At 35.7% G+C, this 25,016-nt stretch overlaps 3 protein-coding genes across 3 annotated transcripts; 2 read left to right on the top strand and 1 right to left on the bottom strand.

Moving 5' to 3' along the window:
* The first annotated feature begins 2,524 nt into the window (after positions 1–2,524).
* LOC145612387 (putative oxidoreductase At4g09670) lies at positions 2,525–4,031 on the top strand. The gene is made up of 2 exons (XM_081667764.1): positions 2,525–3,040; positions 3,265–4,031. Exons 1-2 carry the CDS (start codon positions 2,558–2,560, stop codon positions 3,874–3,876), a joined length of 1,095 nt encoding a protein of 364 aa, XP_081523890.1. The 5' UTR covers positions 2,525–2,557; the 3' UTR covers positions 3,877–4,031.
* Positions 4,032–4,162: 131 nt separating this feature from the next.
* On the bottom strand, positions 4,163–14,000 carry LOC145612781 (isoamylase 1, chloroplastic-like). The gene is made up of 18 exons (XM_081668069.1): positions 13,572–14,000; positions 12,259–12,441; positions 11,973–12,065; positions 11,564–11,716; positions 11,062–11,153; positions 10,411–10,552; positions 10,225–10,332; positions 9,316–9,401; positions 8,909–8,980; positions 8,690–8,816; positions 7,449–7,535; positions 7,080–7,172; positions 6,572–6,730; positions 6,126–6,209; positions 5,522–5,602; positions 5,364–5,446; positions 5,158–5,275; positions 4,163–4,659 (listed from the first exon to the last, which is right to left on the bottom strand). Exons 1-18 carry the CDS (start codon positions 13,926–13,928, stop codon positions 4,390–4,392), a joined length of 2,388 nt encoding a protein of 795 aa, XP_081524195.1. The 5' UTR covers positions 13,929–14,000; the 3' UTR covers positions 4,163–4,389.
* A 2,641-nt stretch (positions 14,001–16,641) lies between these two features.
* On the top strand, positions 16,642–24,055 carry LOC145612782 (phospholipase A2-alpha-like). Its single transcript, XM_081668070.1, has 4 exons — positions 16,642–17,004; positions 17,281–17,323; positions 23,265–23,390; positions 23,589–24,055. Exons 1-4 carry the CDS (start codon positions 16,852–16,854, stop codon positions 23,762–23,764), a joined length of 498 nt encoding a protein of 165 aa, XP_081524196.1. The 5' UTR covers positions 16,642–16,851; the 3' UTR covers positions 23,765–24,055.
* Positions 24,056–25,016: the final 961 nt, after the last annotated feature.

The following is a 25,016-nucleotide window of genomic DNA, read 5'->3' as shown; positions in this document are numbered from 1 at the left end:
ACATTCAGTTCATTTTTTTGAAAAAATGTCAAAAATTGACCCGAAATCATGTATAGCCTTTAATTTTAAACAATTTTTCACTTATTTTGACCTGGAATTAAAATTGCCGAGATGCTTACCATGCATGTACCCAAATGCACCCCGGTAGTCTATTTCGGTGGGTGCAACCATCCAATATATCATTAAACAGTCAATTTACCCATTCGCAACTTGCACCGATTTCGTGAACTCAAGCCTACCACGGACATTTATGACAACATATAATGGTCATATATGATTCCAAGCGGCATTATATGACCCTAAGATATATCCCCTAGGGTCTCAACACTTTTCGCCATGTAACATCCAAAATTCCTAAAAAAGCGTGGATATAGACTTTAATTTTGGAATTTTTTTGACCTTTTTCGCTCGAAAAAAAAATTCCCGAGATGTTTACCTTGGTCCCTAATACCATCCGGGAGTCTAATTGGGTGGGTGGAACCATCCAATTTGCCTTAAAACGGTAAATTTACCAGTTTGCAACTTGCATCGATTTCGTGAAATCAAGCCTATCACGGACCTTTATGACAACATGTAATGGTCATATATGGTTCCAAATGGCATTATATAACCCTAAGATGTATCCCTGGTCTCAACACTTTTCGCCTCTAGGCCCCGTAATCTCCAAAATTCCTGAAAAAACGTGGATAATAGCCTTCAATTTTGGAATTTTTTGACCTTTTTTCGCCCGAAAATAAAAATTGCCGAGGTGTTTATCACGGTCCCTAATATTCTCAGGGAGTCCAATTGGATGGGTGGAACCATCCAATTTGCCTTAAAATGGTCAATTTACCAGTTCGCAACTTGCATCGATTTCGTGAAATCAAGCCTATCACGAACATTTATGACAACATATAATGGTCATATATGGTTTCAAACGGCATTATATGACCCTAAGAGATATCTCCTAGGGTCTTAACCCTTTTCGCCACCGGGCCCCGCAACCTCCAAAATTTCTCAAAAAGCGTGGATAATAGCCTTCAATTTTGGAATTTTTTGACCTTTTTCACCCAAAAAAAAATGTGCCAAGATTTTTACCATGGTCCCTAATACCCTCCGGAAGTCCAATTGGGTAGGTAGAACCATCCAATTTTCCTTAAAACGGTCAATTTACCATTTCGCAACTTGCATCGATTTCGTGAAATCAAGCTTATCACGGACATTTATGACAACATATATGGTCATATATGGTTCCAAACGACATGATATGACCCTAAGATGTATCCACTAGGATCTCAACACTTTTCGCCGTCGGTTCCATAATCTACAAAATTCCTCAAAAAGCGTGGATAATAGCCTTCAATTTTGGAATTTTTTGACCTTTTTCGCCCGAAAATAAAAATTGCCGAGATGTTTACCATGGTCTCTAATATCCTTTGGGAGTTCAATTGGGTGGGTGGAACCATCCAATTTGCCTTAACGCGTTCAATTTATCAGTTCGCAACTTGCACCAATTTCTTAAAATCAAGCCTATCACGGACATTTATGACAAAATATAATGGTCATATATGGTTCCAAACGGCATTATATGACCCTAAGATGTATCCTCTAGGGTCTCAACACTTTTTGCCACCGGGCCCCGTAACCTCCAAAATTCCTAAAAAAAGTGTGGATAATAGCCTTCAATTTTGGAATTTTTTTTTTACCTTTTTCATCCGAAAATAAAAATTGCCGAGATGTTTACCATGGTCCCTAATACCCTCCGGGTGTCCAATTGGGTGGGTGGAACCATCCAATTTGCCTTAAAACGGTCAATTTACTCGTTTTCGTACACATCTCTTGTATTGGCTATAAGCTTTTTTCACGGGGCATGTACATAGCCGAATAATGGTCATATATGGGTAGAAACAATATTATATGACTCCGAGATGCAACCCGTAATGTTCCTTGAAATTCCGACACCGGGTCTCGACACCTCCTAAATCGCTCCGATTTCGTGTATTATAGCCTTCATATTTGGCCTGTTTAAATTGCTTTGTGCCAATTGATGATCTAAGATACAAAAAAGAGAACTGCAAACAGAAGATGATAATTCAAAGTAAATCCGGAAAAATGTAATTAAGCTTTTATTGTATGTTACTTGGACTTTTCATTTTACCTAAATACCCATGTCGGACCCTCGACACTCAAACATGGGTATGACACCTTAACACTTTGTTTTAGTTTAAAAGCGTAGAATGAAACTTTTGACAAAATAGCTGAGTCGAACACTTGGACATGTACCCGTATCGCATATGAGTACCCGAATCCGAGTAACATAGTTTTTATTGATCTCTTATTGAAATAGATCTATCATTATCCCTCATACCACTGCACGACACTCTATATAACTATATAAGTGGACGTTACACCCCTCTTCCTAAGACATCAACTAGGACCTCCTCGCACCATCAAAATTGTTTGGATACTAACTAAACAACGTTTTCTTATCCATAACCATACACTATCACCATTTCACATCATTAAAAGGAAAAAATCACACACAAACAACTCCAAAACATACCAAACCAATTGAAAAATGGAAGAACATCAAACAACACTAGTACGTTTTGGCATAATGGGATGTGCAAGGATAGCTAGAAAAATAAGTAGAGCCATCAAGCTAGCCCCAAACTCCACCCTCCATGGCATTGCTAGCCGCTCACTCGAAAAAGCCGAGGCATTTGCAACACAAAACGAGTTATTAGACGAGCAAGGGAAGTTGATCAAGACATATGGTAGCTACATTGAGTTGCTAAACGATCCAGAAGTGGATGCAATTTATATGCCTTTGCCCACAAGTTTGCACGTTGAATGGGCTGTTTTGGCTGCTTCTAAGAAGAAGCATTTGTTACTTGAAAAGCCTACTGCCTTAAACTTAGCTCAGCTTGACCAAATATTAGAAGCTTGTCAAGTTAATGGGGTGCAGTTTATGGATGGAAGTATGTGGTATCATCACCCTAGGACAGCTAAAATGAAGCAAATTATCTCTAATTCGGCTAATTTCGGACAGATTCGTAAGGTAATATATGAGCAAGACCCAGTTTATTATCATAGAGATAAATAAATTTTGTTTATCAAATGACATTTTAGTAAATAAGCAGATGAGCTTTCCTTCATTGATTTTGGTTTAGCTCCACCATTTTTGTTGTATGTCATGTCTAGTGACGATCCTAAATTGTCAAATTTTCGTACTTGATTGTTTGTGACAAAATTGTCTTAATTCTGCTCCCTTGAATCTTTCAGATTAGTTGTACATCGTCTTTCCGAGCAGGCTCAGATTTTCTGGACAGCAACATAAGGGTAGATCCAGAATGTGATGCACTTGGAGCACTTGGTGACTTAGGCTGGTATTGCATTGGACAGATATTATGGGCAGTTAATTATAAACTACCAAACTTTGTAACAGCTTTACCTGAAGTCACCCTTAATTCAAAGGGCATCATATTGGCTTGTACTGCCTCCTTTCACTGGGAGGAAGAACCCAAAACAATTGCAACATTTTATTGCTCCTTTCTTTCTCATGTGTCCATGGACTTGACTGTGTGTGGTTCGATAGACTCTGTTCACGTAAATGATCTAGCGATCCCTTATCAAGAAAAAGCAGCCTCTTTTCTTCTCACATCCGGTGCAAAGTGTGTGAATCTTCAGATTGGATGGAATGTCGAACCAGAGGAAGTCGTCGTGGAGTCTCAGCTTCCTCAAGAAGCTCTCATGGTCCAAGAATTTGCTCGCCTTGTAAAGAGTTGTGAGAAGTGCTCTGATAAAACATGGCCTGAGGTTAGCAGAAAAACTCAGATGGTCTTAGATGCAGTCAGGGAATCTGTTGATCTTGGTTACAAACCTGTGTATCTGTAGTTACATCTTTTGCAAACTGCTCAGTCAAGTGGACATGGACAACATGATGTCTTTTTTTTTATTTTTTTGAAGGACAACATAGTGTCTCTTTCACAAGATAGTGTCATTATCTCATCTCATTAAAAACATGTCACCAAAATCCAACATTCAGTAATACAGAGTACAACAAGTACTTTTCACCTGAAAAAGGCCTGCCTAAATTGCTCTGTGCCAATTTGCCAAATGATGATCTAAGATACAAAGGAGAGAACTGCAAACAGACGAGGATAATTCAAAGTAACTCGGAAAAATCATAATCAAGCTTTTATTGATCTATTATTAAAAGAGATAAGGTCTGAATATCTGTACATGAGATATAATTTCTAATGCCTAGAACCACAGCAAATCTACATTAACAAATATCCATCAATCATCTCCTCTCGTATCCATCGCATTATTTACTGCTCTAACCTATTTATACATGCTATAAAATGTACATATTATGTATGGTAAATTGGTAATAGGGTGTGTGACCTATGAACTTGTATCAGCATTAGGCTTCAGCAAAAGAATGATGGAAGAATAACTCAGCATTGGGTACAAATTGCCTTCTAGGAAATGCTGAAACTGCTGAACTGCTATATCTCTTTCCGACACATTATCAGACAGAAAGTCAAATGGTGTTGGCTTGCTGGTGTCTACCAGTGGCTCCCATCGGTAACCAGGGCGATCAGGCAAAGTCACGATGACTGGTTTATGACTGGTGTTGAAAGCAACATATATTTCTCCCTTTATCAAGTCTTTCTGCACCCACCAATAATAAATTACTTAAGAGAGGAATATGCATCAAGAAAAATGACAATAAGTCTATAACTGGCATATGGAGGGTAACATATCAAATAACAAATGGTTCCTTAGTTGGGTTATTAGGAGTGAAACAGCATAAACATGTTGCTGTCTGCCAAGAGGCGATGTTATTCTGAAGGATATGCTGATTGCTTCAGTAATGACAGTGTGCTAAGGCCCTTTAAGGGTTCATTTGAGCATGCATCAAATCAAATAGAATATTTGTGTGGATTTCTATTAATATGGCAACAGGAAACAAGCTCATGCCTATTAGAATGTATCACATATTCAGCTTTGAGAACCATAAAACTGCACTTTTAAGTTGTTCTTTAGCCAAGCATTCAGTTGATCTGTGATTTATCTATCGAAATGATTATTTGAATTTTGATGGAGTACAAAAACATAACCTTTTTTTACAAATATTGAAAGGAAAAGGTACTGAGAAAATAAACTCACCAAAGTGAATGCCACAAAACGGCTTGTCTCGGACCAATCTGGACGCTGAGGGATGTGGCCATGCCATTGCAGTCTTTCAGATGTTGGAAATTCATTTAAACCAAGTGACTCGCATTCACTTATAATAGAGTAAGCATGCAAAGAAAAATCTATTAGTGGCTGGAGGGAAAAAATAGCATTCACAATAAGTTGTGATACCAACTCACCTTCGAAATTTGGTCATCAGACGGCAGAATCTGAAGAAATCATTAGTAGCCGCCTCCTTCTTATCCCAACGAAAATAGTTGATCTGCATCTTAGAAAATATTAGTCAAAGAGTTCACAAGTGTACTTCATGTTAGATTCAAAAGGCAGCAGCTATTACATAGTTATCATGGCAGTATGAGTTGTTATTTCCTCCTTTTGTGTGGCCATATTCATCACCCATGTACATCATAGGAACACCCTGCCAAAACAAAGGAAAATTGAAAAAGCAGGTGGAATAAATCTAGAGGCATCAATACTGAGAAGCTCCAATAATTGGATGTATATCGCACAACATACGAATACGTATGGTAATGCCCCAAGTAGCTCAGTCAACTATACAGTTCCTCTTAACAAAAGCATCAAAAACAATATCAGTGGTTAAGTGTTTTTAGTCATCAATTCATCATTACCACCTACACATTACATGAACCTCCACTTATAAATTTAATTAAACAGAGCAGCAATCATAAATTCTTAATTGTATCAGAGTTAAGAGAACAAAATTCACTCATGCTGAAGAAACAGGATCTACTAACTCAAATCTGAATATAATATCACAGTTTATACCACTCGTCCATTCTTTACTCTGTGGTTTTACAATGAAAAGCAAGCCCTAAAAATCCCACCACTACCTATGCATAGCTAGCAAGGTCAACTATGAAATAAAATAGCTATGATAATTGAAGTCAGAGAGATTAAAATAGTCAATTATTCAAACATACCTGGGAAACCATGAGGCAAAGGAAAAAATTCCGCATCTGTCGCTTCCTCAATTTCTTCACAGTAATATTGGCAATTTCACCCTCCTGAAAAACAGCATGGTGGTTAATGCATGCCTCCAAATACTGACTGACCAACAACTAGTATTAATGCCCTATTGATTCATATGAACCTCTACCAGCCCCTTGAAGACTTTCCTTTTCTGTCAAATTGTCAATCAATGCAACTTTCCCCAATATATTTCTGCTAGGCAATGGAAAAACTAGAAAAACTAAATATGGATCCTATATCAACTATCAAGTGTGATCAAACTGGTCAAAAAAAAAAAGTGTGATCAAACTGACCCAGTGGCCACAGAGTAAGCATCCCTTGCTCACGAAAATGTATAATGAATGGGTTCATAGCTCACGAAAATGTATAGTATGTTAACAATCACATAATAGCATACCTGCCCACAATTCCAGCTGTTATTGTGATTCTCCCCATCCATATTGTTTTCCCCATTTGCCAAATTATGTTTATCATTGTATGTCACTAAGTCAGCCAAGGTAAAACCATCATGTGCACAGACAAAGTTGATACTATGCCATGGTCTCCTTCCTCCCTCCTGAAAAGCAAGCAAAAGGCAATTAAAAAGACAATCGTCTTCTAAAGTAGAATATCACATAGATATATATATATATATATTTTAAAAAAAAAAAAAAAAAAAAAAAAAAAAAAAAAAAAAAAAAAAAAAACAAACAAACTTAGCAAGTTACCTATGAAGTATTAAGCAAACTAGAGTTTAGATTTCAAAACGTACCAAAACAAAATCACAGAAAAGTAAAATACTATTATTATTATTGATAAAGGGAGTTGACATGAAAAATATTACAATAGGCAGAAGAAAGGGATGTGATAAGATAAATCAGATATAGCATTTGATGTTCACCTAGTATTTTAAGGACAAGGAATACCTTATATAGATTCGGGCTACCACAAAGGCATTCAGCAAAAGCACCAGAAAATCCATCTGTCCCTTTGATAAAGAGCCGCACCATGTCACGATACTGAATCAAATGCAAGTTCATTTCATTAGAATTTGACTACACCCCCAACCCTGTATCACCATTATCTTTGGAGTTTTGGACCAGTTGCCCCCCATTCTGGATTACAGGGATCTACTGAAGTTGTGATATTAAAAGTTTACTAGTAGTGAAACTCTGAAAATTATAGGAGTCAAAGCAGTTCACAAGCTTAAACAAGAGTGGAAAGAAGAATAAATAATACTAGTACCCAATCATCATTTACAGATAAAATCTAGTAGAACTATGACAAAAACTAACCTTTCCATTCCATTCTGACCAAATGCCCCAGTGAGGAAAACCACCAACTTGGTAAAGCCCTCCACAGTCCCATGCTTCCGCAATGAGCTGAAACCAGACACCGTCAAAAAGGTAATCAATTTCAGGACAATTTGGATATAAATAATAAAATAAAATAACAAAATCTAATCTAGATAAGTATATTCAGACAAAAAAATAATTGTACATATTCGTGAAGGTTGTTAAATACTCACTCCATTCCCGAAGTTCAATTCACTTCCATTTTAATCCGTTTCAAAAAGTTGGACTCACTTTTACTTCATTTCTGTTTTTGAATAACCCCCTTCTATCTTACCCCTCCTACCCCCACTATACATACACCTTTTTACACACTCTTCTACTTTAACCCGCTTTATCTTACGCCCAGGTCACCCACCCACCTTTTTACCCATCTCTCTTTCTTTATTCACTTTTTTCTTACACCCACCCACTTTTTCCATGCATTCCTAGAAACATGAATCTACAATAAGCAAGTCAAACTTTCAAGAACGGAGGGAGTACATGGATTCTGCTACCGGGAAAAACAAAAAAAAAAAAAAAAAAAAAAAAAAAAAGGCTATGTAATGAAGGTTAAGGAAACCAAGATGGCAAGAAATAAAAAGCATAAATGAGCTAAAAAGTTCATCAATCTCATGACCAGTTTGTGCAATAGTGCAAACCTGAAGACCCCAATTTTGCACACCTCCTGGGAAAATTGCAAGCAAGGGAGGCGCTACAGGCATTAGAGCAGCACAATCAAAGGGAAAATTACTAGATAAAGATTACTATTTGGCCTCCTACCTTGGATAACAAAAAGATGTAACCAGAGTACAGTAAGTGAAGAACAGAGCATTACTGGCTCATCTGCAATAATAATGCAGCTAATCTTGCACAATTCCTTGATACTTTTATTAACACCCACAAAAGATGATGTAAACAAAAAATGACACACTGTAGACAGGGCTCGAGAGTCAAGACACGTCTTTTTCCTTTAGAATTAACTAATCCATGTATGTCCCACTAAACAGAAAATAAATATATAAAAGAGAGAAAACTCCTCATTTAAACACCCCTAGCAGTTACAAAATCACTAGCATTAGCAAACACTACTCCCATGTATATAGAACCAATGTTTATTATAGTGTGACAATGGACAGAAGAAAATAAAAATGGGGGGGGGGGGGGAGAAAAAAAAAAAAAAAAAAGATAAGGACAGTATTCACCTTAACTCTGCATAGCACAGGATCATTACTGATCATATCAAGCAGTGGGGGACTGCTCAATGGTGTGCCAGTTGTAAGCAAATCACCTTCTGCTGTATTCCCATAAACATTAGCAGAATCCCAGAGACTTGAACAGAAAAGACAACCAGAAGTGAGAAAGGAATTCAGATGAAACTTTTAGGATTACATGAATTGCAGTCAATGTAAGAAAAAAGCAACCTGCTACCCCTAGTCAATATAGAAGCCAAATCAAAGCGAAAGCCATCCACATGCATTTCTGTGACCCAGTATCTGTAGCATCAAAAGAGCATATTATAGTTACAAATAGGAGGTTGAAAAGGGAAACATGAAAGCGGTAGATGCCTAAGGTAGACAAAGGTATCAGTTGCTTTAGGTTAAACTAAAGGAGAGCAAAACTTTGCTTCCCCCATAAGTCATCTACATCTGATTAAATAACAATCATCAAAGGAGCAATAACAAAAGAATATTGTAAGGATAATTTCACCTATTACACAAAGAACCCTTAAATTATCATCAATATATAAAGTTTTCTCTCTTTCATGTCCTTCCTAGCAAAGAATTTGCATCCAATAAAGACTAGTAAGAGCAAGTTATTGAAATATAACCTTAAGCAGTCCACAATGAAGTGACGTACAACAGGATGATTGCAATTGAAAGTATTTCCACAACCTGAATAGTTGTAAAAGTCACCCTGCAATGTATACACTGAATTTTTAGTGCATGACAGCTACATACAGCAGAAATTTTTAGATGAGACCAAGACCCCAAAAATACTTTCCACTGCTTTTACAGGTCAAAGTTGTTTTATTGGCAAGTGTAATAAATGGTGCATGTAGTGTGATATACAGTAAATATATGGGAAGATATAATGAAATCAAGTGAAAAAGCTAGGAGCATCTGACAGAAAAAGCTCTATTGATATAAAGGACTATTCACCAGCATGGATATTGCATTTAAGAAACTGATCCAACTATTGAGCATCCTCACCTGCTGTAGAATGTCAAATATGTTTTAAGGTAACTTCATGCAGGAAACAAGTTCGGAAGGAAAATATGACTAGCACTTCCTCACAAACCAATTTTTTTCTACTTTTCTACATTGTATCATAAATTATTACATGACAAAAATTGCACACAAGATCAGTCCACATTATGCTTTATGCAATCAGGATTTAAACATCAACCGGTAAAGTATGATCAACAAATATTATGCTCAAATATGAGAAGAGTATTACATAGCCTCACTTTCATCAGATGTTGCACTTCAGAGTGTGCATGGATAATACAAGTATCGCCATTGTTGGATATAACAGTAAAACAGCACGTCTTTACAAGTACAGAAGATAATTATAAAATTCACACTTGCATGCAAAGGCACGTAAATATACTTATTCCTTTCTATGGACACACTAAAAAATACTGCCTTGATTTCCCAACGAAAATACTCCCTTCATCGTACAATTAAGTTAACATCTAGTTTTGCACCAAAATTAAGTAACTGACCCAGAGACATACCTTGGGTGCAAGCATATAAAAAACACAGTTGTCAATGCCTCTGAAAGACAAAATTGGACCTTTCTGATTTCCTTCGGCTGTGTGATTAAAGACTACATCCATGATAACCTGTCAAAGTAGAAAGAAATAAGTACCCGGGCCAAAAATCTAACAAAAACAAACAATTTTCTCAGCTAGAGATTGCACCTCAATGTCCCTTTTATGTGCTTCTCTAACAAGAAGTTTGAACTCATTTATGGCATCACGGCCACAATTGCGTATTCCAGAAGATGCATATCTTATCATGGGTGAAAAAAAATTGATAGTAGAATAACCCCAAAAGTTCATCCTGTATATATATCATTGAATTTTGTCAATCCAAAATAGCATCAGTCCTAAGTCCTAACCATGTAATCTAATTTACCCTTAAAAAAGAACTGCACGGACAGCAAGGTAATTTAAATTTTATACAAATAAATGAAGAACTTCCATGAAGGGGAATACATAAGTTATATAGGACAATTAGACTTCAAGGAAATAACTAGCAAAAAGTGGAAATAAAATCAGCAGGGACAAGCAAGCATAACTGAACTAAAATAAATATTCCCAGTTCTAGATGTATATATTACACAAGTATCAAAACCTCAGTATTTAAATTTAAAAACTGAGCATGCATGAATCAGTCAGTTACACTTAAACAAGAATAAGAAGACTTGAGGATTTTTGTGAAAATCAGGTAGCCACAACTTCAAATTGCAGTGAATATAGGCAATTCAATATTATCATATCATCCATGAAACCATCATTGCTCATTTTGTTACAGAAAATATTATCTGAGAGAGCGAAGAGGATTTATACTTGTAATCATCCATAGCAGGATTGTAGCTGTAATACTCTAGCTCATTGAACTCATGACATGGCATTAACTCTAAGCAATTAATCCCAAGATCCTGCACAAAACAGCAGCATGATACAACTTAGCAAGCCTGCAACCTCACAAAAAAGCTGGTGCTCCAACTATTGGCCCATTTCTCAATTTATAGCACTTTCTACAACATTGAAGATATTACAGAAGTTTCAGAAAGATTAAGTAGGAACAATAGTCCTTTATTTCATATTGACCTCATAATCAAGATGTCATGCTAAACAGTGGCTTTCAATGAAACATCTAGTACAAAGGTACAATATGAGATCCTTAAACTCAATTACAATATCAAAGATGCAAAGAGTGGAAAGAGGCAAAGGAAAAGACCATTAAGAAGCTGCATTGAACTCTGAAGCTGATCCACACGATGCACAAATCTTGAAAAGACAATATAGAATCAAGCTTTGATAACTAACTAATATTCGAAGGAGATACCTTTAAGTGGTCAAGTTTTTCTATCATGCCAAGATAAGTGCCCGGGGAATTGGTCCTGCTTGATTCGTGCATTGTAAAACCACGGACATGCATTTCATATATTACAAGCTCTCTCTGTGGGTGCTTAAGAGGTAGATCTCCTTCCCAATCAAACTGAAATTATCAAAAGCACAAGTCAAAATTTATGAACATCCAAAGAAAAAAAAAAGGTGAATTCAGTAGTTTTCTGCATGCTCAAGGGTAAACCAAGGATGTGAAAGGACTTTTATGTCCAATAAAAATAACATCAAAATGGCTGCAAGATATAAAGCTTGCATTAATCTACTACATTTTAGTGCAAAATTCGAAATGAGAAACGATGCCAATACAAATCAAACATCAATTACATATATGTCAGAAAAGCTGCTACCTCATCATTCTGAGATGGAATCATGCCAGCCATTTGAGGCCAACAATTGCGGTCAGGTGCAAGCTCACCATAGACCCCCCTGCTGATAACAGCCTACACGAAAACATGGAGAAAGTTAGTTGATAGTGTAAGAAAGCTGAAGGAAAATATTAATATATTATCATCAGATAAATATTCCACAACGCTTGTCCTGAATCCTGATGAGAGGAAATAGTAGGCCATCCTGACAAAATACAATTTCATGCATCAAAAGACTGCCATAATGATGTACTCTATAGTCACTAACTTTTGCATAAGGGTCCAATATTATGCGAGAAGAATCATAGTAGTGTCCTTCTTCTGGTAAGAATGGGCCGTCGAATTTGTAACCATATAGCATATCATCAAAGTTTCCCTTCAAAAACACATGCCATACACCTCCAGTCCTGTTAACTAGTGGATCAAGTGAGATTTGCTCAGTTATTTTATTCTGCATCACAAATAAACAGCAATGATCAGATACAGAATGTGCTAAAAAAAATAGTTTCAAACCAATGACAAATAGAGAATTCAATCAGCATCCAACATTGCACTTTCCAAAGAGCACAAATATGCAAATATAGACTAACAAAAGACAAGACTAAGCTGAGACAAGTCACAGGTTTCACTGGTTCACATGTTTTGCATCACATCATTAGTCTTTATGATATTCTGATACTGCTACATCTCAATTCCTTAACATTTCACTTTTCTGCGGTATATGATAGAATATTCCAAGTACAGGAACAGATGAAATAGAATAATAGTCCACCAGACTATAAACAAGGTAGTCTCGAAGATGCAAAGACTGGACAACTATTCTGGTTTACATAGCTCAAAGCTTTTATAATCAATAAAATGTGCCAAATATTTCTCTCTAGCTTGATCAAACTGCTTAGGGTACAGTTTGCAGGATCGTGAAGAGATGATTAGTTGATTAATCAATTTATTGAAAAGAAAACTCAATGAGGCTACATAAGCCAAAGAATTGATTGAATGCCTCAATTCTTTCTTTTACTACTTAAGGCAATATAAGATTAGGGACGTCAATACTGCTTTCCACGGTTGACAGACTGCGAACAGGTTAAAGATATGACTAAGCTATAAAGGGGAAAATTACCCATCTACTTCTATTCTTCAACATGCTAGTGCCACTTTACTCATTCCCTCAAAGATTGTCATTGAAACTCAAATTTTCCCATTCAAATGAACCATAATCTCAACAATGTGGATTGATTTTGAAACACTGGAAATGTTAGAAAAACCAACCAAGAACCTGAAAGATTTACCAACACCCAAATACAAGATTCCATGCCAATTTTTCACACTACCTCAAATAACATCTAATTTCTGTCCATTTTCTGACTTCATACACTAATTTATCTTCTAATTCAAACAAATTTCAGCCAAGAAAGAACATAGAAACATCCATTTGCGGCAATTCAATTAAATAAAATCTATAAAAATGGCGCTAAATTAAACAACCAAAAACCATAAAAAGAAACACCAAAAAAAAAAAAAAAAATTCAAGAAAAATAAAGAAAACCCAGAAAAAAATTTGAACAACCCAGAAAATTATACCTGTTGCAAGTCAGAGAGAGTGATCAAACAAAGAGTAGCAGAAACAGAATTCCCAGAAAATATAGCAAAATTAACACCCCCATCACGAACATTTGCCCCAAATGGCATCGGAAGTCCTTCAGAGATTTCAAAACGAGTCGTTTCATGGGTGTTTTCGGCAACTACATTCTCAATTTCTGCGCTAGTTTCACTTGCATTCACCACTAATCGATCAGTTCTTGAATTTGGAAGAAACCCAGTTGAAATTGAGGTAAATTGAGGGGAAATGCGAGTGAGATTTAAGGAACGAAGTTTCTGGGGATTGAAGAATTTGGGAGGAGAAGAGAGAGAAAATGGAGTGCGGTAAGCAAGCTCCATTAGAGAGAATGAGGAAGAAGACAGTAGAGTGCAGAGTGTTGAGGGAGTATGATCTTGGAGTGTGTGGAGAGATTTTTTGTTGAAAATGAAAATTTTGAGTTGGTGGAATTTTGTTCTGTTCCCTATATATACACTACAATCTTACACCCTTTCCAAAATCACAATTTCTTATACTCCCTCTCTTAGGCCGGTTCTATTCGGCTTATTTTCAGTTCAGTTGTTCTGTTCCAATAAGTTCAATTAAGTTCATTTCACTTCTTATCTTAATTTTTTTCTCTCTTATACTCACTCTACCAGTGTTATAGGTTACTCGATCAGTATTATACGGTTTACTTCGTTGTTTTAAAATTGGTCACATAATGTGCCTAGCCAGTAGCCATACATAAAATACGTTGTTCGGCTACAACTGTCACATACATTACTTATAATGTGTTTCTATAAATTGAAAATTAATTTTTTTGTATTAAGTATATGGGGGCGTTTGTTGGAGGTTGTCCTAGTTTCCCACAATGAATTAGGGTCTGTTTAGTTCAGTTCAGATCCAATCAGTTCAGTTCGGTTCAACTCTTAATTTCCTTATCTCATAAAATATTGTCATTTCAGCTCTATTTAGTTCAGCTCCAATCAGTTTAGTTTAGTTTAGCTCAGTTCCAATCTGTTCAGTTTAGTTCAGCTCAACTCTTTCCTTCTCTCATAAAATATTCTTTCAGCTCTATTCAGTTCAGTTTAGTTTAGCTCCAATTTCAGTTCAACTCCAATCAGTTCAGTACAGTTTAATAAATGTGAACATGCCCTTTGTAAAATTATAGGCAAAATCGTTTTTGCTGGTGAGCAAAAAAAATTTCGCTTATTTACAATTTTTTAACTTGAGATGAATAATTTGTTTCCCAAATTAAGAAACTTGGAATTTCTTCGTTTGTAGAGGTTAAGGTAGAGCTTTAATTTTTATTGAATGAAACATAAATAATCTATTTATTTATCAAAATCAAGTTTTACTAAATTTTATTTTCTATTCAGATATTCTTATTGAGTTAGACCATTATTTTTTTTTTTTTTGGTGTTCTACCCGGTTCACCCTTTGGGCTAATTTGTATTCGGGGTGGTTAGATTCCAGTCCCCTCCCGTGTTCGGGGTGGTTAGGTTCCAGTCCCCTTCCAATTGTTATTGCGGGAGATCGAACACAGGTCCTCCCTACCAAGTGTAGTCCCAACCACCACTACACCAACAGCCAATTGGTATTGAATTAGACCACTATAACATCAACACGACATCCAAACAACCTACACAAAAGTATATTTTTAAGTTGAGGATGGGGGCTCTTTTTGTTTACCAAAATGCCCTCACTCTTCCCACCAACCAGGCTAACACTCCTTAATCACACATGTCATTTTATCCCTTAATTTATGCTGTTTAGTGGATTACAATTTTACATTGAGACTTGGTAGTCTTGGTACATACGTAGTCTACTCATATATATGTGCATGTAAGATCCAATTAACCAATAAAGGCAATAATAGTCGTCCAAATTAATATTGGACGTAGAATTTTCATCTAAAAATGGAGCCAATGTTGGAAGAAAATCCATTACAATTTTACTTTAAACTTGTAAATATGTCACTGTTATATTGACTGTAATATCATTGTCCTGTTTCATGAGCTTTTAAAGAGCTATTAACACCTTAATTATATTTACGTGATGGTAACTAGTAGATATTTTCTTGATATTTTGGGCAAAACTAGTGTAGGTAGATCTTTTATTAATCACTTTTGCTTTATGATTAGGATTTAGGAAGCTAAAAGTAAGCAAGCCTCTTTAATTTATGATTTAGACTACATTATCTAATGCCACGGCTTTAAGCATCACATATTTAGGATGCATATACTCCGATCTATTGATATATGATTGGATCTCGATAGATTATTAATTACTCCGTACAAGATATATAATGGAATTTAATACTCTCTTAATAGATTATAAGAAGAAGAAAAATTTCACGGGATATTTTATTGACTCGATCATGTATGATGTATATTTATGATAATATCTACAGTGTAGTTTTTATGATAATTTCTTAGATTTTAATGAACCCACTTTTAAATAGTTCACTATAAACAAGCTCACCTTTTGATTCTTCTGCAATGAGCCCAATATTGGGGAGTCTTACCATAGTAGCCCCACACTTTTTATAACCGGTTTAATCAATTAAAAAGCTTATTTCAGTTTTTTTATTTTATTATTTTATCAATAATCGCCGTGCATTACACGAGACTTACGTATATACTACCTCCGTTACATATTATTTGCAACGATTAGACATTTTGCCTCTCTACTTTATGTCAAATCGTTGCACATAATGTGTAACGGAGGTAGTATTAGTTTAAAACTAAAATAAGATCTAAAATCAAGCCTAATTCAAATAAGTTCAATGTCAACATAAATCAGGAAAATAAAATACACCCTAATTCGGCCAGTTCAATACGCGATATATTAATTGAGGCTAATCAGCTAATCTGGCCAACTATTGGGTGGTTTCATGCAAAGATAAGGTTATTTATTTCATTAATTAAGAGAGAACATTAACATGGCTCCTTTTAAACCGCCTAACCGGACGCATCATGGTATCTATATGTGCTTATAATCACAGCAATCTTATTGATGGAAAACACACGTATTGTCTCCTTCATCAGTTTCAAAACAAAAAATATTAAACCAAAATTCAAATAATAATATATAGTCCTTTTCATCTTTATTAATAATGCTCAAGTACAATAATTTAATAAGCTAGCTGTTTTCAGTTGGTTGAATGAAATAAAAGTTAAAGCTTCTTCTTCTTTTTTTAGAATAGCTTCTTCAACTTCAACAAGTTTCTTCATTTTTTCCATTTTTTTTTTCAACTTTTGAACACAAAGAAAATAAATAAATATGGCTTTAAACATGAAAATAGTTCATCTTTTATCACTCTCATATTTTCTCATTTTATTGTCTCTTAACTTTGATGGGATCTCAGTGAATGCCCTTAATATTGGTGTTGAGCATTTTTATCATACAAGTCATCTGATCCATCTCCCTTTTGTGGTAATTTTCTTCCTTCGATCTCATCTTTGCATAATAGTTATGTACAAATTTAACTATTGGATTGTCGATCAGTATAATTAATGTTAATTTTCGGTCAGTAGTTTTTAACCCTTGAGAGTTAAGACTACGTGTGTACTAGTTATCTACTGTGTATATCATTATTATCCATAACGAGTTGCGTGTTGAGAAAATTAGAGGCTTAAAAAGGAAATTATATTTGATGAATTATGAGATGTTACTATATGTGTTTAATGGATAATTTGTCATTGATCGCAGAGTACAAAATGCAGTAGAAAGTGTGAATCTGAATTTTGTGAAGGTAAGTACTCATATTTTTGTTTTGATTATATCTTTATCATCTTTGGTGTGGAAGTAATAGTCATATATTGTTACATATATAGTACTCATATTTTTGTTTTGATTATATCTTTATAATCGATTAATCGGAGTATAATTTTACGTATATAGTATAGTTTCCACATCATTACATTAATTTTGTACCTTTTTATATATATTTTTAATAATGTTTATAAAGAGTGAAATACCAGGTGCAAGGGGATTATAATCAGAGAAGAAAGAGTAGAGAGAAGAGGGAGAGAGTTTTTGATAATATTGAGATCAAGAACAGATTACATTCCTTGTGTCAAACAGTAAGGAAATCAGCTGAGAATATAAACACTACATGACAAAGTCACCTAACCAATCAACACTAATCATTGGTCACTGAATACAAGGAACCTGCAAGGAAGCTGCAGCAGGACAGGTGTAGCACAAACATAGGAGCTGTACAGCTGTTATAGCTGTCATACAACAGCCAATATTTAACCATGATTCGGAAGATGGTTAGCACAAAGGTTATACCCTCATTACCCCCCCTCAAGCTGAATGGTCGTGGGAACAACACCCAGCTTGAGAAGTAAATGATTATGCTGCTTTACTGGCAATATTTTGGTGAAAACATCAGCTAATTGCTCTGTTGAAGAAACATGCTGAGTGAGTAAAGTGCCATCTTTGACCATGTCTCGAACATAATGACAGTCCATTTCCACATGCTTTGTTCTCTCATGTAGCACGGGGTTTGCAGCAATAGCAATAGCAGCTTGATTGTCACACTTTAAGAGAGTTGAAGCAAGACAATTCAACCCAAGGTCCTTGAGAAGAGATTTCAGCCAGGTAACTTCACAAGCAGTCATAGCCATGGCCCTGTATTCTGCTTCTGCTGTAGATAAGGCCACTTTAGATTGCTTTTTTGCCTTCCAGGAAACAGGGGAGTCACCAAGTAGAATACAGTAACCAGTAGTGGAGCGTCTGGTATTCGGGCAGCTTGCCCAATCACTGTCAGAGTAAGCAGTTAAGTGAGCAGCAGAAGAGGAAGCAAGTAAGATGCCTTGAGATCTTGTACCTGCTAGGTACCTAAGCAATCTTTTTGCTGCTTGCATATGAGTAGAAGTAGGAGCATGCATGTATTGACTGAGCAACTGAACTGAAAAAGCTATATCAGGTCTAGTTACAGTCAAATATATAAGTTTCCCAAGAAGCTTCTGATATATGACAGGATTGGGAAGGAGTGTCCCTTTCTCTGCTGTAAGTTTGAGATGAGTGTCCATGGGAAGTTTCAAAGGCTTCACATCAAGCATGCCCTGATCCTTCAGAAGATCAGTGACGTATTTTCTTTGAGATACAAATATGCCTCTATTTGTTTGATCAATTTCCAATCCCAGAAAATATCTAAGAGCTCCCAAATCTTTCATGTTGAAGTGAGAACATAGAAGATCTTTGAGGTGGCTAATCTCATACTTGTCATTTCCAGTTATCAGAAGGTCATCAACATAGACCAAGATTGCAGTAATAGATTCACCAGAATGCTTAGTGAACAGACTGTAGTCAGCTTTTGATTGATTGAAACCAAAAGACAGCAGGGTGGAAGACAGCTTAGAAAACCACTGTCTTGGAGCCTGTTTGAGGCCATATAGAGATTTGACCAGTTTGCAAACTAAATTAGCACCTTTGTGCTGAGTACTGTCAGAATTCAGAGATATTCTGCTGCCAAAAGCTGTGTATCCTTGTGGGAGAGACATGTACACATCTTCTTCCAAGTCACCATGCAAAAATGCATTTGTTACATCCATTTGAGCTGTGATCCATCCATTCATTGAAGCAACAGCTAGTAGTGCCCTCACAGTTGCCATTTTTGCGACTGGGGCGAATGTTTCCCCATAGTCAATCCCATATTGTTGTCTGCATCCCAGCACAACTATTCTTGCCTTGTGTCTTTCAACTTCACCATTGGATTTGAATTTTGTTTTATAAATCCATTTGCTGCCAATGACTTTTTTTTCCTGAGGAAGTCGTGTCACTATCCAAGTTCCATTCTGCTCACATTGAATCAATTCTTGATTCATTGCGTCAATCCAACACTGTTCTGTCACAGCTTGTTTAAAATGCACAGGATCTTGATGTTCTGCAAGAACAGTCATAAAACAAAGAAAGTCTTGATTCACAGTTTGAGTTGCAAAATTTGCAATTTTTCTGTCAGATCTTTTCTTGGGACCAACATAATCTTTCCACCAGCTTGGTGGTTTAGATATTCTCGTGCTGTGTCTTAAGCTATCTTCTGTCTCAGTCGTGTAAGCAACAGAATCAGTATGGGTTTGGTCAGAGTTGGCAAGGTCAGTCTGGTTGTTTTGTGTGGTCTCAGGTTGAATTTGTGGAGTTTCAGGTGGGTTATTATTGGTGGTGTTGTCAGGCTGGTTTTCAGGCTCAATATCATCCCAATCAAGAACAGATGACTGCAAAGGTTTTTCAAGGCTAAGAAAATCTGGGAAAGGGTGCATGTATTTATCAATTGATTGCACTTGAAAAGGAAAGATGGTTTCATGGAAGGTTACATCCCTTGAAATAAACATTCTTTTTGTTTTTATTTCAAGCAGTCTGTATCCTTTTTGAGTTGAAGGATATCCAAGAAAGACACAGGGCACGCCCCTAGGCTGAAATTTGTCTTTAGACAGAGATGGATTTGAGGCAAAAGCCAAACAGCCAAAGACTCTCATATGTTCAAAGCTTGGAGCAGATTTATGTAGGACCTCATATGGAGTTTTATTGTTCAACACAGGTGTGGTCAGTCTATTGATTATATGGACGACTGTCATGACACATTCACCCCAATATGACAGATTCAAGCCTGCCTGGAATCTAAGAGCTCGAGCCATTTCAAGTACATGTCTGTGTTTTCTCTCTGCTCTAGCATTTTGCTGGGGTCTGTCTACACATGAAGTTTGATGTACTATCCCCATTTCACCAAAGAACTGCTTACAAGGTCCATCATCAAATTCTAAGGCATTGTCTGACCTTAGAGTTTTGATTTTGGAGTTGAAATGTGTCATGGCATAGTTGTAAAATACTTTGAACTGAGATAGAGCATCAGATTTGTGAACCAGCAAATATACCCATGTGTTTCTTGAACAATCATCTACTATTGTGAGAAAATATCTATATTTTCTTCTTGTGCACACTTTATATGGACCCCAAATGTCCATATGAACTAGTTCAAAAGGTGAGGTGGCATGAGAATCACTGAGAGAATAGGGCAATTTAGTGAACTTAGCCATGGGACAAGTGACACAGACTTGGGTTTTTTCATGAATGGTCTTCTTTACACGAGGAATGTGTTGCAATTTTCCAACAGATGCATGTCCTAGCCTGTGATGCCACACTGCAAAGGGAATTCTTTTTTCTGAATTTGCAGCCAAACAAGTGTGAGAGTTCCACTGCTGAGTGCACTCATTCAGATTCAGAGGTTTATTTACCAAGTAGTACAAGCCATTTTTTGCCTTGCCTATACCCTTGATCTTTTTGGTGACTGTGTCCTTGATAACACAGTGAGATCCATAGAAATTGACTTCACATTGAGAATCCTTGGTCAGTTTTGGTACAGAAAGAAGATTGTACTTGAAGTTAGGCACAACAAGAACATTTTTTAGAACAATAGAGTTTTCCAACTCGGCATTTCCAGTATGAGATATCACAGACGATGCTCCTGTAGGTAAAACAATTCTAGAAAGATTCTTAGCAGCAGTCAGATTTGAGAGAGAGCTCAGATCAGAGGTCATATGATCTGTTGCTCCAGAGTCAAGAATCCACCCTTCAGTCAATTTTTCACTGTCACAAGACACCACCATGCCTGAGAAATTATTGTCAAGTTCATCATCAGTTTCGCATCCTTTTACAGCACTTGAAGAAGGCATGAGTTTGAGCATTTGCTCAAATTGCTGTTGAGTCAGAATTATATTTCCGCTACCTTGAGATGCACTCTGAGCTATTGCAGCTAGCTTAGGTGGTGGTCTGCTGCCACTCCATTTTTGTTCTGAGTTTCTAGGCTGTCCTTTCATAGAATTGACAGGCCTATACTTAGAATGCCATGTTGGATATCCAACTACAGTCCAACATCTATTTTGACTGTGCCCTTTACCACCACAAGCTGAGCATTTTTCAGAGAAATTTGTTCTGCTACCCTGCTTACTATACATAGCATAAGCATCATTGTCAGATACAGGAAGCTGAAGAACTTCCCTTTGACTTTCTTCTTGTTGCAATATGGAACAAGCAGTATCAACTGTAGGCAAAGGTGTCATCATGAGAAGCTGAGTTCTCAGAGCACTGTACTGGTCACTAAGACCATTCAGAAACTGGAAGAGTCTACTCTCTTCTTGATATTTAGCTATTGCATTCAAAAGACTTCTCATTTCAGCTGTTGTTTCAGTAACCACAGGCATAGCATTCATAGAATCAAGCTCTTCCCAAAGACTAGACATAGCAGTATAATAAACATTCACAGTGTTATTATTTTGCTTAAGACTATACAGGTCTTTGTTTAGTTTGTATTTCCTAGATCCATTAGCCATGGAAAATCGTTTTTCAAGCTGAACCCATGTCTCTCTAGCAGTATTAACATAGAGTACAGATTTCTTGATAGTATCAGATAAACAAGAATGGATCCAGGAAATTACCATAGAGTTGCAGGTATCCCACTGATCTGTCTTCACAGCATCTTCTGCATATGTTGATCTATGCACAGTTCCCAGCACAAAACCAATCTTCTTCTTTGAGGTAAGAGCTATCTCCATGGATCTTCTCCAGGATCTGTAGTCTGCTGCTCCTGTAAGCTTATCAATTGAGATGGAATAAGATCCATCATTAGGGTGCAAGTAGAGCACACTATTAGTGTCAGTTGCCATAAAGATGAGATTTTTTTAGAAAGAAGTAAGGTTTCTGCAGCAGATTTTTAAAGGAAAGATCTGTTTCAAAGTTTTAACAAAATCCCGATTTTGCACAACCTGGCTCTGATACCATAAAGAGTGAAATACCAGGTGCAAAGGGATTATAATCAGAGAAGAAAGAGTAGAGAGAAGAGGGAGAGAGTTTTTGATAATATTGAGATCAAGAACAGATTACATTCCTTGTGTCAAACAGTAAGGAAATCAGCTGAGAATATAAACACTACATGACAAAGTCACCTAACCAATCAACACTAATCATTGGTCACTGAATACAAGGAACCTGCAAGGAAGCTGCAGCAGGACAGGTGTAGCACAAACATAGGAGTTGTACAGCTGTTATAGCTGTCATACAGCAGCCAATATTTAACCATGATTCGGAAGATGGTTAGCACAAAGGTTATACCCTCATTAGTTTATACATGTATGCATATAAAAAAATCTGAATCTAACAAATATACTGTATAACAAATTGAATCAAATAAAACTTTATTATTTTAAACAAACCTAACATAATTAATCAAATTATGTTTTGAAAGGGAGTATGTTTGAAATAATCTAAGCAGTATCATCAAATTATGTTTTAATTTAGAAACTATGATAACTTTCACGTTTATTCTTTAGCTTTTATGTGGTTTGGATGTGGCCTGGAGTTACGGATTTTTACATATAAAGATTGATTATTTTACTGATTAGAACTTAATTATTTTAGTGATTGATCTTAAGTATAAGTACTTGATCTATATAATTAAAACTAACATTGCTATTTTCTAAGCTAATTACATGTTTTGATTGGTGATGCATTCATAAGGTTTCACGGGACTTGGTCTAGAAAGCTCATGACTTAACTACTATAGCCTGCAATAGTCTTTCGTCCTTTAATAATTATATGTAATTTGCTTAAGCTTATGTCTAAAAAAAAAAAAAAAAAAAAAAAAAGATTTCTAACATATAATATAACTCCATGATTTAAACATCAATTTACAGCACCTCCCTTATTGAGGTATGGCAAATACTGCGGACTTCTGTACAGTGGGTGTCCTGGAGAGAAGCCATGTGATGGGCTTGATACTTGTTGTATGGAACATGACAATTGTATCTCTAGAAAAAATAGTAAGTCAATTTTTTCATATATTAATGATTTGACTTAATTATTTTAGAGTATCATTAATTTGCTTACCTTATGCTTTCTTCATATAATATTATCCTTTTTTTGTTAGTAGGTATGGTACACGTATAAAATTATTTAATTAGACACGTCTTTTCTCAAGATCGTAATTGACTTTTTTCATATTATATATGAATGGGCAGATGACTATCTAAGCCAAGAATGCAGCAGAAATTTGATAAATTGCATGGATAGATTTGCGAAATCACAAGGACGTGGTTTCAATGGTAGCAAATGTGATGCAAGGAAGGTGATCAAAGTCATCAAAGTTGTCATGGAACCTGCTTTAGCTGCTGGGAAAGCTCTTGACAGACCTTAAACTTTAGCCCTAGATTATTGTCTCTATCGCTCTATAATTAAGTTCGTCTATAACTATTGACACGGATTTGGGTTATGTTATGATAAAAAAAATAACACATATATAGTCGCCCATTTTTTTACACAAATTACAGAGTTACGTTTGACATACGTGCTTAGTAACATTATTCAAACTACTAATCATGATAGTTGTGTGCTAAGGTATAGCATGCATTAAGATGATTTTCTACTATTGGTTCTATTGAAAATGATAAACTTTGTGTTATATAATATATTTCTATGGTTTCAAGTATATACGCACAACATTTTGACTTTTCATATTATTTGTGTATAAGCTTCAATTACATTTCTTTTACTATAGTATTATATCAAAATATCTAATCTAATCATGTAAAAATGTTGTTAGATGATTCTTCTCATATTTTAATGAAAAATATATTCCTTCATTAAAAATTAGAAAGAAATGTAGAAAATTTTTGTTAATTTATTTGTGCAGGCAACATTTGCAAGGGGATGCATGGAATAATTATCGTATATGTTCTATTATTGGTTCGATATATCATACATCCCCTTGCCAAGTTGCCTGCACTAATCCATCATCGATGTTGTATCCGAACGATCTCGCCAAATCAAATCACCCTCTGGCATCAGGTGTTCTTGTAGATGGTGTTCCACTTCCACCGCCTCTTCGACGTTGATTTTATATTAATTTATAAGAAAACCTACATACATGTATAATAAATTAATAACATAATATAATACTACATCATTTTCATAATTATGTTAACTTTTTTTTTCCACGCATGTCAATGTAAAAAGTGGAAAACCTTTGATCATTATTATATCTAATGGTCTATTTGTAAACATTAAAAAAAAAATCACGAAAATATATATTAAAACGGATCTAATAAATTTTTAAGCCACCATATTGACTCTATCTTTCCTTACTTATAGCCTTATAGGTCATAAACAAATGAAATAATGGTCAAAGCTAAATGGCTATTGTAAATAGTGCCAAAAATTTAAATTGCTAAAACATCACTAAAGGTAAATAGTTTATGAAGAAATACTATAATTAGTTGACGGAAACTGTTTATGCGGACAATCTCGATTATTATTTAAGACTAACCAAATTAAACAAACCAGCCGAGTGAATCAACAATTGATTGCATACTTGCATGTGTTATATGAAGTAACTAATTAATTACCAAATCAAACAAACCAAGTGAACCAACAATTGATCTCGCAAATGC

The sequence above is a fragment of the Chenopodium album genome, chromosome 24, assembly GCF_948465745.1.
Source record: "Chenopodium album chromosome 24, dcCheAlbu1.1, whole genome shotgun sequence".
Taxonomy (NCBI): domain Eukaryota; kingdom Viridiplantae; phylum Streptophyta; class Magnoliopsida; order Caryophyllales; family Amaranthaceae; genus Chenopodium; species Chenopodium album.
Note: the sequence above shows the minus strand (reverse complement) of the source record. Positions and strands in the feature narration are given on the sequence as shown.

Coding starts and splice junctions, on each gene's coding strand:
- LOC145612387 (XM_081667764.1), top strand. CDS start 2,558: ATGGAAGAACATCAAACAACACTAGTACGTTTTGGCATAATGGGATGT. Junction 3,041..3,264: donor ATTTCGGACAGATTCGTAAG/GTAATATATGAG, acceptor TGAATCTTTCAG/ATTAGTTGTACATCGTCTTT.
- LOC145612781 (XM_081668069.1), bottom strand. CDS start 13,928: ATGGAGCTTGCTTACCGCACTCCATTTTCTCTCTCTTCTCCTCCCAAA. Junction 11,154..11,563: donor AAAAACTTGACCACTTAAAG/GTATCTCCTTCG, acceptor TGTTTTGTGCAG/GATCTTGGGATTAATTGCTT. Junction 6,731..7,079: donor GTAGCCCGAATCTATATAAG/GTATTCCTTGTC, acceptor CTTGCTTTTCAG/GAGGGAGGAAGGAGACCATG.
- LOC145612782 (XM_081668070.1), top strand. CDS start 16,852: ATGGCTTTAAACATGAAAATAGTTCATCTTTTATCACTCTCATATTTT. Junction 17,324..23,264: donor TGAATCTGAATTTTGTGAAG/GTAAGTACTCAT, acceptor ATCAATTTACAG/CACCTCCCTTATTGAGGTAT. Junction 23,391..23,588: donor TTGTATCTCTAGAAAAAATA/GTAAGTCAATTT, acceptor ATGAATGGGCAG/ATGACTATCTAAGCCAAGAA.